At 51.6% G+C, this 18,267-nt stretch overlaps 1 protein-coding gene across 3 annotated transcripts in view; it reads right to left on the bottom strand.

Moving 5' to 3' along the window:
- The window catches only part of CROT (Carnitine O-octanoyltransferase), a 71,614-nt gene that overhangs the window by 52,409 nt on the left and 938 nt on the right, over positions 1–18,267 (bottom strand). For all 3 annotated transcript variants that reach the window (XR_013313283.1, XM_077657720.1, XM_077657719.1), the window contains exons 2-3: positions 18,059–18,209; positions 3,272–3,575 (exon numbers count right to left, since the gene is read on the bottom strand). Coding sequence is in view for 2 of the 3 variants with exons in the window: in XM_077657719.1 (XP_077513845.1) it covers positions 3,272–3,575; positions 18,059–18,209 (455 nt within the window). In the remaining variant the exon portion in view is untranslated. The remainder of the gene's footprint in view (positions 1–3,271; positions 3,576–18,058; positions 18,210–18,267) is intronic.

Consider the following 18,267-nt stretch of genomic DNA (forward strand, 5'->3'; position numbering starts at 1 on the left):
GGACGCATTTTTTTGTGAGGTGACATTCACCGCAGTCGCCGCATACAAAGAAAGGAGAGAAAAAGTAGAAGACGTAGGAAAGAGCGATATATGGCCCTCGCAAACACTGGGAATTCCCACAGATAAACTGCATGACCGCACTGATGCGCTAAACACGCGTATGCGTGCACAGCTCAGCGCGTGCACGATGGTACGCGTGCACGATGGTACGTATGCACACACTGAGCTGTATTCTGCACCGGGTGAATCGAAGGAAGGTCTCGCGCATTACGTCACATTACACAAGCTGCTGCACATGATGCTGCAAGGCCTTGGTGGCGACCTGCCCTCGAGTATAAGCGGATTTTCTTCCTTCGCTGAGTCAGATAGGGATCGAAGATTGCGCGATACAAGCGGCGGCCAAGGCCACGGGGCGAAAGCCTTTCTGCACGTTGAAGGTGCATTGCGTAAGAAAAAGGCCGGGCGGCAGTCGCGCGCGCGCAGCAGCAGGGAACGCAGAATGCCAGCGTTTGCTGGAAGATGAGCCCGAGATTAATAACAGTGCGGCTTTTTTCGCCTTCCTGGTATCAAAACGTGACGCGCCCACTTATCAAGAGGGAAAAAAATAAACTTCGAAACTCAACGTAATGAATTATTTTTAAATAAAATCTTTACGGTGGATTTACCGCGCTGCTCATCAGTGGAGATAGCGGCGCATGCCGACAGTGAGACGAAGTGCTCAAAGTGCTTTCCAACGTTTCGCAGCAGCGCGTGACGTCACCCCGGGAGCCACGTCAACATATTCTACGTCCTAAAACACAAGAACTACATCAATAATTTTTCTTATTAAGAATCGTTTGTTCCGCCATTACTTGATGCGCAGCGTTGCTGTGAACCTGGCTAAACATTTCTGAAAATGGTCCATTACGCCTTATTTAGCCTTACGTAAACTGTCAATCGGTCTTGTCGGCCGTGGCGCGCTACGGTATAATCGCTGCTAGCCAAGGAAGATTATGCCACCCCACATCGCGCACAGTAGCGCAAGTTGTTCCATCACGTTCAGACCACATCTTTGTGCTTGCTTTTCTTTTGCGAGAGGAAAGTTTGCGCCCAGCGAGTTCATACATAGCGGCTGGCATTATTGTAGCGATAGCTAAATTACGGTAGCATTTCGAGCCTTCAGCGTGGTTGGTCATGTGACCAGCCACGTGGTGCGGAGCAGCTGCTGCTGCCGGCGGCGCGGCGCGCCGGCGAAACCGAGCTGCAACAGCTGTGCGCATGCGCCGTGTCAAGTGGGATGAAGATGAAGAAGGAACGCCCATAGAAACGGAGCGGCGAAAGACTAACTTTGCAATTCGACTGAGCAAGTTCCACTCGGCCAGCTGTAGCTATCGCGTCACTCCAGGTTTACCAGAGCTAAATTTTTTATTCCCAATTTTACTGCCGTTCTTACTTTTTGGCTGCTCAAGGCTGTTGCTATCAACTAATTTCTAGCAGTACCGGTCGAGCAGGAACAGAGCGCGCCGAAAGTTCCCAGGCCGGAGGATCTGCTTTCGAGTCCGTAAGTGGGGAAATTTACGACGGCCTCTATACGCTCAAAAATCTTTGCAGGCGCGGCTCGAGGAGGAGTCGCTCATGAGGGACTTTGTACACCCTAAACACGAATACACCTACATGGGAGTAAGAAGGGAGTAAGCTGGCCTCTAAAGCGCTCCCCTTTATAAAAGGGTGTGCGTTAGAGACCAGCTCAATCTTTTCACTCCTTCCTGTTTAGAGTAAATTTATTGTTAACTTAAGTGCCCCCCCCCCCCCCCCTCATGAGGATCAAAAGCAGAGCGTGTGGCCTGGAAACCTCCGATCAACCCTATGTTAACAAAGAATGCCCCGCGGGTGGCCATGTTTCGCACGCAGAAAGTGGGGTGCTATTTACGCAATCAGCGGCACTTTGCACCCAGGTGCCATAAGTAGGCCAGATTTTTATTTTATTATTTCTTTTTCTGTCACCGAGGAAGAAAATGCGACGCCGTGTACGTTATGGGCAAAAGTTTTCGGGACGCGGGTTCGAGGAAGGAAAATTTTATTCCTCCGCGGCCAGGAACGGGGGGTAAATGAAAAGCAAATAGAACCATGACGGAACATGACTGCTCCATCCGCTGGGGAGCAAATATAAATTAACTGACCATTGAGAGAACGCAGCAAATTTTTTTGCCGCGAATAACCCACCTTTCGTGAACTTTTGTCCATGACTGTGCTCGTCGTGGCAGTATACGAAAGGAGGAACATTATTTTGCAAGCAGTCACTAATTATACTTCCTAAGCATCAGCGAGGTACATAGTGTTTGCTTGTTTTTTTCTTCCTTGTTTACTTTCAGTACAACGCATCTTCCCCTGCACATCTCGTACCTGCACGCATGGTCGCACGTAATGCTGTTGCTAAGTGACCATATGGATGCACGGCTAGATTACAGTCACACGAGGGACCACACGTTTCTAGCACGGACTGACCATTTCAGTCAGTCAGTCATTTATTCAACAAAACACATAAATTATACATCAAAATCTGTTGGGCCCATAGCCGCAGCTAGCTTAGGCCCAACGTGCCCCCTGCAGATGCCGAGGGAATATCAATTTCCGCGTGCTAATTTTCGATTCAGTGCCGCAGTGATTTCGACGGCATTTCATAGACGGTGCGTGCACGCAGTGACAAGGTCGACATGTTGTCGCTGCTCCTTTCTTGCCACAATGGGGAACCTGCGCTGCCAAGGTGGCACTGCAATTGTTCCATTAGATGACTCAAACCTGCTTTTGTCAGCCGCTTGGGCCGCTGCAAACGCGAGAACACATTCTGCGCGATTAGATACCCGCGTTTGGCTGACAGCATCCATTGCCTAGCTTCTCTCGGCGTAGCCCAGATAGCTGACGCACGGCACGTACGCCTTCGACAGAGCGCGGAGGCGCACGACAATAAGCGCCTGAAGGTGGCGCGGAAAAGTACTAATAATACTACCCAAAACTGCTTGCTCTTCTCGCTAGGCAGTGTTATGGCGCTGCAATCGGCACCGCAAACTTCAGCGCAAGTTCCCCATAGTGACTGCAGTGGCGCACTGACTCCACGTTTCAATCAATGGGCCAACGCAGTGGGGGCCAACGACTTGACAGTTGCATGGGCGCTTATATCGGCGGAGGCACCCAGGCGCGGGACGTATTAAGTGCCGCGCTATACATACACTTGGCTGTTGAAGAATATGACCCCTAGCTATCACGAAAAATCACAGGCGTACTATATACTCACTGCCTGAGCAGCAGCCAGAACTGCAGGTAGCAGGTGATGTTTCGCGCCGCCCACAGGCTTCGGCCGCCCTGAAACTGGAAGGCGTCCTCGAAGAGCGCGAATGTGCCGCCCATGTGCGAGTTGGGCAGCAGGGGCTGCCGCTGAGACAGGTACGCCACGTCCTCCCACCACTGCTCGAGCCAGTTCCTCGACTTCTGCGCCCTCTGCAGGAGCCGCTGGTTGAGCTCCGCACCGACGCCATTGTCGAAGTCGGTGGCGAGGCCCTCCGTCAGCACGTACTCCTCGTCCGACACAACGGCACGGACTGCAAAAGAAGGCAGGAAAAAAGAAAACATAAAAAAAGCGAGTTCTTCGCGGCACGGAACAATCACCCAACCAGCAGGCTACCAGTAACACGTCACATCACTGCCATAAGAGATGAAATGACGGAGGTCTATACAGTCGAGCACACTTATAACCAACCTGACGGTCACAAGGATTGCGTTCGTTGCAACCCAAGTTCGTAGTAAGCGGGCTTGCCCTATTACAGCCAAAACATATACAGTCGGACCAGAGTTGCGTTCATTTCTTTAAAAGGTCCGCTGAACGCATCTGTTCCTCCAAAAGCAGGCCCTATCAAGCCGCTTCCTAAGCTCACCAGCGCAGCCATGTGGTCCTGGAAGAGACCCTTGCTGCAGACGAGCCGCTTTATAGGGACGGGATAATACCGAGAGCGATTGAGGCATTCACGGCAACTTGTAGTAGGTCGGCACCCTTGTCTTTAATCCACCACAATGCTTTAAGCGTGCAACGACAAAACTACCGCAACGCATGTGCGCGTGGAACGAGCAGCACATTAGACTCCAAACAAAGCGACACACAGGTTGCAGTTACCAGGTCTTTGAAGCAACCTTTCCGCTTAAGTCGAGCCGTATGGACCTACAAACTAGGCGGGAATTAGCGTTTTACCCGAAAACCATCGGTTACTGTCAGATTTCATTGATTGGTGCGCACTGCTCAACCGCTCTACACAATTATGACGCAGACAGGTTGCCGTTGCCGTCTGCGCGCTGCTGCACAGAAGGCGGAGATCCGATTGGGTAGGCGACGCACACCACTTGACCAGACGAACCAGCAGACATACCACGGGACAGGCCTCTAGGGGGTTTAACGTCCCAAAGCAGCTCAAGCTATGAGGGACGCCGTAGTGGAGGGATCCGGATAATTTCGACCACCTCGTGTTCTTCAACATGCACTGGCATCGCACAGCACACGGGCCTCTAGCATTTCGCCTCCATCGAAATGCGACCTGCACGGCCGGGATCGAACCCGCGTCTTTCGGGTCAGCAGCCGAGCACCACTAAGCCACCGCGGCGGCTCAGGTATTCGAACCTGCGATTTTGCTGACACTGTTTGATCACCGGCTGTGTGAGAGAAGCAAGTCAGCGAATTTAATTAGACGCCGCCTGAATTTTTCTGCCTTTAAATTAAAGAGCTTTTCTCTCTCCCTACCCCTGTCAGTGGTTTCGCTTTCAACGCTGGCCCTGTATTACCGTTAACACGCTTCTACGTCCATTTTAAACGCTTAAACTTGGTCGCCGGTTAACTGCGATTTCAAAACCGCTCTTTTTTCTTTTTTTTTGGGGGGGGGGGGGAAGGTGGAGGGGTAAATACTTTCGCTGGGAGAGATCACGGGAGCTGGGAGACGCTCTTCGGTTTACGGCACCTCTTCTTTCGCTATAACCGAACTGTGCGGCCACACTCGTTCGTTTTATCTGAGATGCTGTGCCACAACAGCCGTAGCACACCTTTTGACGGTAAAACTGCCCTCGTTCGTAATAAGCGAGCATTCGTTATAATCGCGGCTGTTATAAGTGGGCTCGACTGCAGTTGGTTGTGCATGATCCAAACGCTACGCCCTGTTTCAGGGGAACACGACCTGACCGCGAGGTAAAACGGAGACGAGGACAGAGGAATCCGCAAACCAGCAACTGGCTTCTTACGCCGAGTGACGTCTTGTGTTTCAGTCGTGTTTCCGAGAACAGCGCTAGTCCTTGGGACCTGCCATTATGTTGAGTTCCAAACGTATGACAACGGACTCTTTCCCGCCACCATACAGCGCCCATCAGTGTCAGTTGCGGAGTAAGTATATTTTAAGACAAAATGCGCAGCGCTAGATCGCTGACAGACAGAGAGAAGATAGAAAGGCAGAGGGCGTGTGTGTGTTTCACCTGTATTGTAGCGATAGCTACATTACGGTAGCATTTTGAGCCTTCAGCGTGGCGGCGCCGCCACCCTGTCACGTGTTTGGTCACGTGGTGCGGAGCAGCTGCCGGCGGCACGGCGCCGTGGTTGGTCACGTGACCAAGTTCCACTCGGCCTGCTGTAGCTATCGCGTCACTCGAGGTTTAGCCAGAGCTAAACCACCCCCAATTTTTTATTAAGGCATGGACCGAGGCCTAAGAGGCAGTGAGGAACGGTAGGTTTGGACTCCTATATCAGCGTAACTGATAGTGACCCCACAGACCACCACTCACAGCGAAGTTCCTGGGGGAAAGCAGACTGCTGCTCATGTAGGCCAGTCATGCAAGGTATACTTGATGTAGCTTGCACTGGTGTCGCGAACTCTAGCGTGACCCAGACGCCAGCCGGTTGTTCGTAGCAGAGTACAGAGAAAAGAGAAAACTCATGATCGCACTGACAGGACAAAATTTTCCCTGGTTCTGCATCGAACACGAAAGGGCATTAAAGGGAAGGTGAGCCTAGAAGAAACCAAATTAAAAAAAAACAGAGCATGCTGTTCATCCATACTGGCAGTAATCGTTGACTACATGCTGATGAAAACAATGAAGCTCCAATACAGCTCATTTCTTCGATCAGCACGCGATGTGGCCAGATCAAAGCTTCTATCGTCGTCGTTATCCTGTAAGTCATGACCGTCTCAAGAGCCGTTCGCGCGACTGCGCATCGTTCGCTTGCACCTCGTGACGAGCACGTCCGCCGAGTATATATCCAGCGCCAGCTCGGGTCCGGTGCACGCGGATTCGCGCCTTATATCCTCGATCGAGGCAAATGTTGGCGGCTTTCAAGGCACAATGGCGCGCGAAACGGCGTCCAACCTCATGCTTCTGGGTGCACGCGCATCACCGTGTGGTCCGGAAGGTACGTACATGCGCGGTCCAAACCACACACTAAACAATTTCTCACCCTTCAGGGTGTAAATCAGCTGTCCCCAGACGAACACCCTTTTCCAATTGTTCGGTGCTAAAAAAGGGTGCCGAGATCAGTGCACTTAATGATACTTTAAAGGATGTAATGGTTGCACCCTCATTAAAGGGTACTATTTTTCCATAACACCTCTACGAATGTATGTTGGATTTATTCGCGCCCTCTGAACTTTCATGCTGTGCGCCCTTCCTGAAGGGTGCTGATCTCTGCACCCTTTTTAGCACCCAAAAGGGTGTTTGTCTGGGGCAGCTGATTTGCACCCTTAAGGATGATAATTTGTTTAGTGTGCACGCCAGAGGGCGCAGCCATCTACCTATATGTAGGGTGCCTCGATGCCAGCGCCGCCCGGGTGGAGACAACTTCAGCGGCGCCGCCATATTGAATCACTCGGGATCAGCGGCGCTAGCGTCTGTAACGGCGCCGTTCATGCTCTCGGCGCGCTTGAAAGTGCTTTAACTTGAACGGCCTTTTGCAGCGAGAGCTACACTGGGCTACCAGTCGAGCATTTCGCGGTACATGGAGGAGGCCAGTTGTGATTCAATATGGCGGCGTCGCTTAAGTTGTCTCCATCCGGCGCTGGCATCGAGGCACCCTACCAATATGCAACCAGGCCGCACTCGAAGCCAAGTTGTTGCCCCGCGCTGAAAGCCGTCATGCACGGTCTGTTTCGTAGAGGCTATAACAACCTCTCATCAGCGCCGGCTGGAATTAAAGACAGCGTGCCCTGCCGGTAAGATGCAGCAGCGCCGGAAATCAAACAAAGAAGCGGCGGAGCGTGACGTCACGAAGATGCGCCAGCGGCACCGCACTATTGCGTACGGGGCGTGCACGAACCAGGCGGACGTAATTGCGGCGTAATGGCGGCAGTCGCGCCGTGGCCCATTCGCTTCGCCCGCACCACAGCGAACCCTTTGTTTACAAACAAGAGTGCTGCGACTGAAGAACGAAAGGTGCTTATATAGTTGGCGCGGGAAAGTGCACCGAGCGCATATATTTCACCGTCTTCATCGCCGCCTCGCCCCATGCGTGGCCACGCCTGTCGCGGTCTCCCCGGTGCATCCAACCAAAGCTGAGTTACGCGCGAAGCCATGGCACGCACGAGTGGACGCCGCGGAAAAGACAGACGTCGCAGCGAGAAGGCGACGAGCCTTTCGCGAACGCGCCAGCACCGCGGCGTGAAAAATATTTGCTTTACACAAGGCACGCAGCATAAAATGAAACGGGACGCGATGGAGGTGGATTCGTGCAAAGTATGACGACGCACGCGAGAAACAGAGGGCGGGATTGTCTTTGCACTGTATATATACACGTCGGCAGCTGCTCCGCCTGTGTCGCATAGTTCAAACACAAAACTCATATTACTGCCCCGGTAAGAATTTCAACGGCATACCCTCGCTAGTGTTGAAATTCCTATGCGTGCGTCAATAAGCAGCACACACTCGACCGACCTGTCACGTAGCAGAGATGCGACAGCAAGTACGTCTTCCCCCAGGTATAAGGACAGATCTAGAACACGTAGGAAAGTCACTGCGCTATACCATGACGAAAACAACTCTCACCTCACGCGTGCCACAGGCGCAAAGCTCGCCTCCATATATACACGGCGACGCTAATTGCAGCGCTACACGAAGAGCCGGTGAATGATCGGATACGCTCGTCGCCAAGCTACATCGGGACCCACTTACAAGGTTAGACTATACGAAACCGTCTGCTCCCCGCCGGCTTGTACGAAAGCGCGCGCGTTGCCTGGCAAATACTTCCTCCTGTGAGAGACCGAAAAAGGTTCAGACCCAGCAAGTCGAATAATGAAGTAAATGTCTGATCAAGAATGAATCTCCTTTGATGGAAAACACACACTGGCGATCACCCCACCCCGCATTCAGAGTTCATCGCTCGACGTAACGCCTTATTATTCAAGCACGTGGACCACTGTTCCACACAGAACGCTATTTAAATGGAACCTTGTTCCACACGCTTCCCGATTTTCAACTGAGCGAGTTCGTTTTCCCCCTGCAACTCTTAAAAGAAAGTTGCATTTAAGTTCCGGTTACTGCAAGCCATGTGCAGTCAGATTAGAGAGTACCTGCACCATTGTGTGACGGTTTCACGGGAGCGCCGTGCCTGCGGAAACTTACCAGTAAGTCTATAGCACCTGCATGCCTTCTTTGGGTTAGTGACCCCGCACATGTATGCCATCCCAGTTCAGACTTGGCAGCTTGCAGAAACATCCCAGACAGGTGACTCAGTAGACGTTCAAGCAAACAGGACAATATCCATTTTCCCCTTGTCCAGCGCGTCCTTGAAAAGGAGCGGCCAGAGAACGCGTTTGCGACTGCCGGAGGCAGGTTCCTTCCTCTTACAAGGTATTCAACTTGCCTTCGATAGTAGATTATTAGGAGAAATGGAATTCCCGAGTTTATTTCTGGAGCGCGAAGCAACGCATATGTTTCGAAGAGAGCAGCCAAGGGAGCCCTTCATGTTTTCGGCTGGGCTATTGGTGCACTCATCTAAAAAGTTAAAAAAAAAGCCGCGTTCTGTGTCTCTTCTTTGGTTCGTACTGTGGAGCGACAGAGCTGTGGCTGTTTTTAGCTCGTTCGTCAAAAATGTGGCGTCGGTGGCGGCCCCATCCGCATTGCCCGTCGGGTATGCACAACGTCCGGGCCCAAACGGGGCACCCACCGGTAAAAATGCAGCTCCCACCTAAGAGCCCAGTACCTCCCAACCAGTTCCCTACGCATGCGATCCGGTCGCACTAACCCCTACAGGCCTCACTGCGGTGGCCTAGTGGTTAGCGCATCCACTCAATACTTCACCTTTGTTAAGTCTCCGTTCCTTCGCGCATCGCAAGGTTAGCTGCATCATTCGTGTTATAAATTAGTAACTTTTCTGTAAATACTCCCCCCCCCCATAGAATTACTTGCACTGTGCGCGCCCCGTATGTTTAAAAATGTACAAAGCGACCGATATAACGTCAAGTGGTACCATTATGTAGCAGGTGTACACCTTTGGCAGTTTGGCAGGCGCGTGTACAGGATAAACACAGTAAATAGCTTGGCACCGCGCAAACTCATGAGTGCCCTGGACGCTACGGGAACATTTTCACTCAACCCGTGACCTCTGAAATACCCCAAAAACTGCTTGGTGCTGCAAAGGATGCCGTAACACGGGGCTCCGGATTAACTTATCCCGCCGTCTTCCCAATAAAAGATAATTCTCCCCCTTCCATCATCTTAAACGAGCACCTAAATCTAAGTACACGGGTTTTGTTTTAGTATACGTGTGCTGACGTTACGCGCCCACTGATATAGCTTCCATCGACTGGTACTGAACCTGCGATCAATACATCTAATCTACGCCGCGGCATGTTCATCAGGGTTTAATCAGGGATGAACGCGGCGTGCTGATCAGGGGCACACAGATCGCACGAACCGGCGACTGTAACCACCTTTTGTTCATATCCGGATGATGATTCCACTTCTATACATCTGTTTAACAAGTGCTCCAGAGAAAGCAGGCCTGTGACCACAGCGAAGACTATTACGCAACCTCAGTAAAGAGCAGGAACACAGAGGAGACATGCAAAAATCAGCACTGTGCACCTCAATCCCACTGTAAAGCCGGTGCAACGCCGGAGGGTTTGCGGAAGTGCGATCGCCATGATCAAGAGCGCCTACCAAGTGCGCCTGCGCCTATACACCTGTATACACCTACATAGCCTGTCACTCAAGTCCGCAACTTCGTGCCATTAGTATCCGCCAAGAGGAAATAAGTAAAAATAAAATCCGACTTGTATTAAATTGGGACAATCATGAACACTATAAGAGACAAACTCTATACTGCGCACAAGCCGGACACACACTACTGCCCGCTTCCTTAGTGCCGACGTCCGCCAGCGCCACACCTGCGTTGCAGCTGTCACCGGACAGTATGTTGGACTGGCGCAGTCTGTTGGCTCACACTGCACGTGGTACCCAACTCTTTCGCCGGTTTTAATCAGTATAGCTGTTGTAATAACGTAAAGCATTATCGGAATCACCATATGCAAGCTTCCCATTCCATTAGTCACGCGCAAACGTTTAAGCAGAAACGCCTCTGTTTTCATGCGCAGCACGAAATCGGAGTGCAGTGCCAAGAAGCGAGAACACCCTCACTAATCTTGCTTCGTTATTCAACAGCGAAAGCGTGCATGAAATTTTTACCAGCGCACGTATTCACGGGAATATCTACCGCGCAACAAAGCGGTTATAAAGCTTCCAGTTAGCGGTTTTAATCGCTCAGCCCCGCTAAGGTTCTGGGGACTGAAATAGCGGAGGCCTCGAAGAAATCGGCTGTTCATTAATTCCGACGCGCCATTATACTTTGTCCTTAAAAGTGGCCTGAAAACGGCGGCTGTGCTCCACCGCGGACTCCCAGGTGGCAGTCATCGCTTTTCCCGTCAAAGGACCCGCTTCCAGCCAATGGCGTCGGCCGATTCTCATGACCCTGCCAGAGCGACAAAGCAGGCAGCAGTAGATGAAAGGGGATAAGACCTTCCCTCTATGGTCCGGGATAGACCCTCTCTCCATTGTGGCGCCGCTCCCTGCACTGTCACGCTAGCATGGTCATGAGAATCGGCCGACGCCATTGGCTGGAAGCGGGTCCTTTGACGGGGAAAAGCCGCTGAGTTGTTGAGTTGTATCGGACTATAGCTTCTCTGTCTGTGCCCTCAAGTGCCCAGCCCGCACCTGTACGCATCGCACACGCTATCAAGACGCACCTTGAGCCCGTTAATAAGTGACGACCGACACTGTTTCGGATACAAGCCAAGAAAAAAGCGGCTTTTCCCGTCAAAGTACCCCCTTCCAGCCAGTGGCGTGGGCCTATTATCATGTATCATGTCCCTGCTAGCGTGACAATGCGGGGAGCGGCAGATGAAAAGGGATAGAGCCCCCCCCCCCCCCCCCTTCCCCCTGCACTGTCACGCGTTTCCCAGCATTGTCATCCTAGCAGGTTCATAAGAATCGGTCTACGCCATTGGCTGGAAGGGGGTCCGTTGACGAGGAAAAGCCGCTTTTTTTTCTTGACAACTGTACCCGACTATAGCACATTTTCTGCCTCGAAGCACTGGCGGGCACAGAAACGGGAAGGGAAGCTAGACAGATCTAAGGCTTTAAGACAGAAGTGAACACTTTCAGAATTATAGTTATAAGGCTAAGAAGAGTTCTCGGCAAGTGGGAGAAAAATTGTCAGTCTGATCCACTACAAGCACACCACACATCTTTTCTTTCTGCGCGCAGATAGCTACATACGGGCAATTCATTGCTAATGCGTTTTTATGTGACAAAGCAAAAGCGTAGGCTATGAGACATCGTATATATTGCCACGTAGTGGTGACGGCAGTCGAAGCAGCGATGAAGACGGACAAAATGGTCTTCTAAAAGGAAACTGTTTATTGGGCTGACTTGCACCCAAAATGGACTGAATCACTCGGCGGCGGCGAAGCGACAAGCGTGCTCGGCGGTCGTCGAACAGAATGCCCGCCGCTGTCGGCCGTGCTCAATTTAAAGCTGATAGCGAACTTTCAAGATAAAGCGTGCAAAGTTACTAGAACACTTCGGAACAACGTAGAATCAGCTCTGCCTGGCTGCGATCAATCGAGATAAATCTAGTCGCGTCTTGCGTCGCAAACAAAGCGATAAAGTGGTGTGGCGGCCGATTTGAAAAAAAAAAATAACTGCAAATATTCGCGGCAATATTGAAAACTAAACATTTTGACAGATTTGCCTGTCTGGTTTGGTTTGAAGACCTATAATAAACTGCACATCTCCAGCCAAAAACTTTAATTTGAACCCAACGTTTCGAAGCCGGCTCGGCTCCTTCATCAGGGGTGACAGAGTAGTAGCTAGCGCCTTTAAGTATGGAGGGGAGGAGGGGGTCAAAGGAAGTCACCCCTGAGCCGAGTCGGCTTCGAAACGTTGGGTTAAAGTTAAAATTTTTGGTTGGAGATGTGCAGTTTATTATAAGACATCGTATATAGTGGACAACTCCAGGGTTAATTTAGACCACCTGAAATCCTTCCACGCGCACCGAAATCTCAGCACCGGGGCATTTCAGCGTTTTGCCTCCATCGAAATGCGACCGCCGTGGCCTCGGTGATTGAGCACGCGACCTTGCTAAGCTTCGTACACTAAAACATAAGGCGGCGAACGTTCAAAATTAATCACAGGCATTGGGTCAAGCACTTGAGAACAAATTTCGAAACTCGATCCTAAGCGCAGCGCGACCCATCGACCGTTTGGCGCGCAGGCTCGGCGGGCAAGGGCCGAGCTCCCGCCAGCTATAGTCATTCGCTCGCCCTTTGAGGAGCCCTCGTGGAGTCTCCTTCCCATCGCTGCGCGTCCGGCGGATCTTTTGTTTCGCCGCGCGCCTAAAACGGAGCCGAGCTTATTGAAAAGAAAGACGAACAATGACTCCTCCGACTTTTTCCGAATAAGCTGCCTCGCGCGCAGCTGCTGCGGTTCCACTCGCCGGACGAGGTGATGGCAAACTGTGCATATACCTATAGTCAAACTGCAAGGCTTACCGTTCGCGCATGTTCAGAGAAGATGAAGCTGTCGGGAAGAACGCCCTGTACAGTGAGGAAGGTCCCTTTATATATGCTCAACGATTATAGTAGCGAGAATGGTTGCAAAATACAGCGTGGTCGTCGCAGGAAGTACCACGAACACCAGCAGTTAATGCGTTATGAGACCTTGTAGTACAAAGTTTCAACTCCGCCCGCAAACACGAAGGTGCGCAAGTCATCTCTCAGCATAACTGAATGTGCTTTCTGGACTGTCGAAAAAGAATGTGGGAATCAGCGTTTGCTACAAAGATTTATTCAATGAGAGAAAATAGAGCGAAACAGCTCGAACGGCAGTGCAACCGCATCTGCGAGGGCAGTGATTGGCGGGAGTGACGTATTTAGTCGTCAGTAGGCGATCTACAGACTTGTCTATGAACCCTCGAGCGCCGTGCGCCTGTACAATGCGCATACCGTTTATTTCATTTGTTCATCAGTGTACGCAACAGGCGACACAGTTGGCACAACACTCCCACGTTGGTCTCCCGAGTTCGAAACACAACTTTACTCCGAACGCGTGCCGAGTGTCGGCGCGGCAAGAACTGCAGCGCCTCCGGCACCTAACGTCCGCACAGCACTAGACCACCGGTGAGACGCGAGATAAGGAGCAAATATGCATATAAGGGGCACAGCGACCTATCGCTCCAGGCGAGAGCGCATGGATGGCGTCCGTATATACACATGTCGCTAGATTAACGAGCACTGCCCACTATACTATGCGGCGGATTCAGAGGCAGCTCTCCGACGGGTCATAAAGTAAGGGGCTCCAGGGGCTCATGACAGCCGCCAGCGAATCAAGCACGAAATCGCCGCGTACAGGTTCACGGTACAATGCGGACGAAATGTGGGTCGCTGAATGGACCTCCCAGGCCGTTTGACGTGCGGGCCTGCTCTCATTGTGGCAAAAAAGAAGAAGAGACAAACAAACTATAAAGGAAGATCGTAACGCATTTACAGCTGCGTGACAACGGCACTGCTGCCTACAGGCTAGGCGGGAAGTTGAAAGAGCCGGGCCGCTACCCACGTGTCACTGCGCCAAGTATCCCGGCCTGTAAAGGAGGGTTCTTTTCCTTTTTTTTCTTCCGGAAACCGAGGACCGAAGCTTTTATCGCCGAAACAATGCCTTAAGTACCCCTTAATTCTCGTCACGCAGCCACTCGCGGGGCCGTTCTCTAACTGAGAGCGACAGAGCGGGTAGAATTTCTTGTGCAAACTTGTTGGCCTCGTCAGCATCGACTTCAGAACACAGCGCGAAAGACGAAAGGAAACGAGGCGAGACCTAGGAGGCAAATTTTTTTATACAATCCTAGGGCGAGACAAACACTGCGCTAGTCAGTTCGTCAGCGCGCCGCGTTTGTCTCGCCTTGTTTTCTACTGTCTTCGTCTTTCGCGCTGAATCGAACCAACTCGCCCAACTTGTTTTCCTCCAGAAGTCAGAACACTTCTATCTCCGTGCTTCAGGATTATATTCTGCCGCGGAATGACACAGGCGCTTCGATCCTCTGACCGCAGTGCTACAGAAAGTTATCAACGCCAGACAGAGCCCGTGGGACCTGTGACATGGCGAAACCCCTCTCGCCGAGGAGCACGATTTCTTGGAACCGATCCTAGCCCTCCTTCTGACAAGTCTCTCGAACTGCCCTTCCTCAGAAACACGTACGGCTCCCACGGGATGCCGCGGTCGCCCCGAACGGATGTCGGCAGAAGCTTAGCGCTCCGTGAGAAAAGACATCCCTCGTGGCCAACCAGGCGCTGACGTCATGGCTGCTGCCTGGAGAATGGCCAAATGGGAGCCAGCAATCCAACTTCAGACCACTACCAAGAGGGACCCGGGCGGATTGGTCGATGAAGGCGGAATGACGCGGCGGAACCCTATTTAACCCGGGACCAAGTTTTTCTCCGACGCCTTCCGCTCTCAATCAGCTCTCGACTACCATTCTGTACGTTTCTGTTCATGACTCCAAAATGTATAAAATATTGCAAAAATATAACCAGTTTATTCACCTCATCATTAACCTCCGTCTATATATCGCATACACGTCCATTCTCGCGGGGAAACCCGCCTAAGATGTCAGATCACGACGTCACTACCGTTTATCTCCTTGTTAAATAAAGATCCATACGTTGTGCAACTGTGTTCCTTTGTCAGTGCTTTCTCCGCTGGCAGAGCGCAATGCGCCTTTATTGCTTTTTTCATCGCGCCTTCACCACTGTTATCCGGTGAGGGAGAACACGTACAGTCTGCAGGCATTTCGCTGGCTACAATAGACGTTGACTTTCCGAAGCATCAACAAGCTGACAATGCTCAACTCGGACGTGGAGAAGGAACAGGCCCTCCGTGTCGCAGCATGTAGGCAGTGGCGTGCGGAGGCTACGAGCACGAGTCGAAAGCCCTTGGTCCTTGGTTGCCATTGCCGGAAATGGTAATCGCGGGTCCCGGAGGCTATGCTACAGCGCCATTCACTTTAAAACGGAGGCCAGAACTCTCTTTCGGTGTGAACACCACGAGTTTGAATCGAGTGGCGAGAAAATTTTTAAATTAAATTTTCGCTGCCATAAATGTTATTTGGTTGCTGGAGTAACGTTAGCATACCAAAAATGAGTCAGATAATCAATTTTAACTGATAACAACAATTCATAGAGCTGTCGCGGAAAGAGGTGATGACCGGCGAACGAAACTGCCAATCAATAACAAAATTAATTAAAAAAGAATTATGACTTTGGTCCAAGAAGAATAAGCAAAATAAATCGCTCTCACACGGTTGAACTTCACCGACTTGGCATCTTCACAGGCGCCGGAGCGAATTACTCCCGCCACATAAACATCTTCCATGTCATTTTGGTCACTTTGGCTTCAAAACGCAACCTTATCAGCGGCCCATAACGTTATCTACACCAACACAATAACAAGGAGCCAAACTGACGACCCCTATTACAATAACTATTACCCCGAAATCCGATAATCACTGTTCCTATAAAATGATGTCATGGATCGCGTTACAAATTGCGTTTGAGCGCGGTAAATACAAAACGGCTTCACTGAAGGCGCTTTCAACGTGCAAAAAAGGACTACTGATGAGTCTACACTCGTTTGTAAGTATATGAACTGGAATGAAAACGGGAATGCCGCAGCTTAACTGCGTCCAAATACGGGGGAGTCGAACCTTCGACCAGGCGCGCACGGTAAATAAAAAAAGGCAAGGCTCATATGGCCACAGGCGCGAAAGAAAGCGCCTCGTCGCCTTTGTCTGGAAATCAACTTTCCTTGTTCTTGCTATGCAGAGGCCGCGTCCGCTCTTGTGCTACATTTTTCCTCGGCACGCATTCCGACGTGCAGCAGTGGATGAGACGAGCAGAAGGTGCCACGCGCTAAGCCCCTTTGTGCCGGGCCGGAAAACATCCTGGTCGCATTGTCACACGACGGAGACAACGGAAGGCGGGGGAAAGACACCCTTCGAGGATGCCGGACTGCGCAAGACTGCAATGGCTCAGTGGCACGGCAAGCGGTACCTGGGATATTAGATGCTGTACGTGGAGGCTAATAACGTCCCAGAGGGACACATGGACTATGGGGGACGTCGTAAAGGGGGGACTCTGAAATAGTTTCGACCAAAAGCACACGCTTCCCGGTGCGACCTTGGACTCGGTACCCGAATGGACAGAGCCACCGCGTCGGGTCGTCGCAGAGAGATATCAAAGGGACGTTCATAAATCACGAAGAGAAATGAATTAAGTCGCTGTGTACTGGACAGCTAAAGACACAAAAGAAGGAGAAAACAAATATATAAAGAAAAAAATGCTTTCACCCTATTCCCCACAACAGAGAGCACAGGTATATATATGGCTACTCAGCTGAAAGAAAACGTCTGCGATTGTCGTTCTTTCAGCTCCTGCAGGGTCTTTTATCGCGACCACGCTTCGGCAGCTCGTTGCTATTCGCGCTGCGAACGTGGGCGCTCGGTGGTACGCCAGCTCTTGTACATGCACTATCTTCAGATTGTATTTCCTACCTATCTTACTCACGTAACATGGCTGCACCGTGTGCGAGTTAGGGGGTCTCGAAAAATGAAGGGGCGACCACGATGCCATGCAGCTGTCGCCGTAGTGTCAGCCGCATTAACTCCTTGCTTCACCAGTGACGCCCCCTTTTTGCCCCCTAACGGTACTTTTAACCCCCTCTTTTTTTATGACCCTGTCCGCGCTAGGGGCACTGACGAAAAATATTTTCAGCATCTTTATATGAATGAAGACAAAACGCCGGTACGACAAAATGAATCCACGGCAGCTCTGGTTCTCAAGTGCGGACAGGGTACGACGTAAGACAGCGAAGCTTGCCGACAACGCTGCCATAGCCCCTACGGGAAGAGTACCAGATGTAACACCTCAGAAATGTGGGATCACGGACACGGAGAAAGAGAAGCGTCTAAAGGACGTATGACTCAAAGCCGCGCAGAAGACTAGGGACAAGCACTGTGCCTACTTCGTCCACTGCCTTTCGGGCTTTTTCAAGCAGTTGAATAACACCCAGCTTGCTTTAATTCCGAAGCAAAAGAACGGCACGATCACTTCTCAGGTCGTTTTTCTGCTTTCCTGTCTAGGCTTTGCGCTTGCACACTGCCGAGCCAACTAGTTTGGTTGGTTTGGTTTATGGGGGTTTAACGTCCCAAAGCGACTCAGGCTATGAGAGACGCCGTAGTGAAGGGCTCCGGAAAATTCGACCACCTGCGGTTCTTTAACGTGCACTGACATCGCACAGTACACGGGCCTCTAGAATTTCGCCTCCATCGAAATTCAACCGCCGCGGCCAGGATCGAACCCGCGTCTTTCGGGCCAGCAGCCGAGCGCCATAGCCTCTCAGCCACCCACCGCGGCGGCTATCGCGCCAACTAGTCGTTTAAAGGTGCGTGTCAAGTCCCGCAGTTGCGGCCGTAAAAAATAAAACAATGAAATTGAGGGGGAAGCCTCGGAGCAGCACTCACCGGAGTCGAGGTACTTGTCGACGGTCTGCCTGAGAGGCGGCACCGGCAGCGCTGGCAGCAGCTCGTCGTGGGCGAAAGTCGCTTCCGCGTCGCTCACGTAGAGCCGGTCGCGCTCCTTCCGGGCTTCCTCGGCTGACGCGCGATCCATTTCCTGCGGGAAATCGCGGCCAGCGGACACATTTTATATATGTATGTTCACGGGACCAAAA

The sequence above is a fragment of the Amblyomma americanum genome, chromosome 3 (genome assembly GCF_052857255.1).
Source record: "Amblyomma americanum isolate KBUSLIRL-KWMA chromosome 3, ASM5285725v1, whole genome shotgun sequence".
Taxonomy (NCBI): domain Eukaryota; kingdom Metazoa; phylum Arthropoda; class Arachnida; order Ixodida; family Ixodidae; genus Amblyomma; species Amblyomma americanum.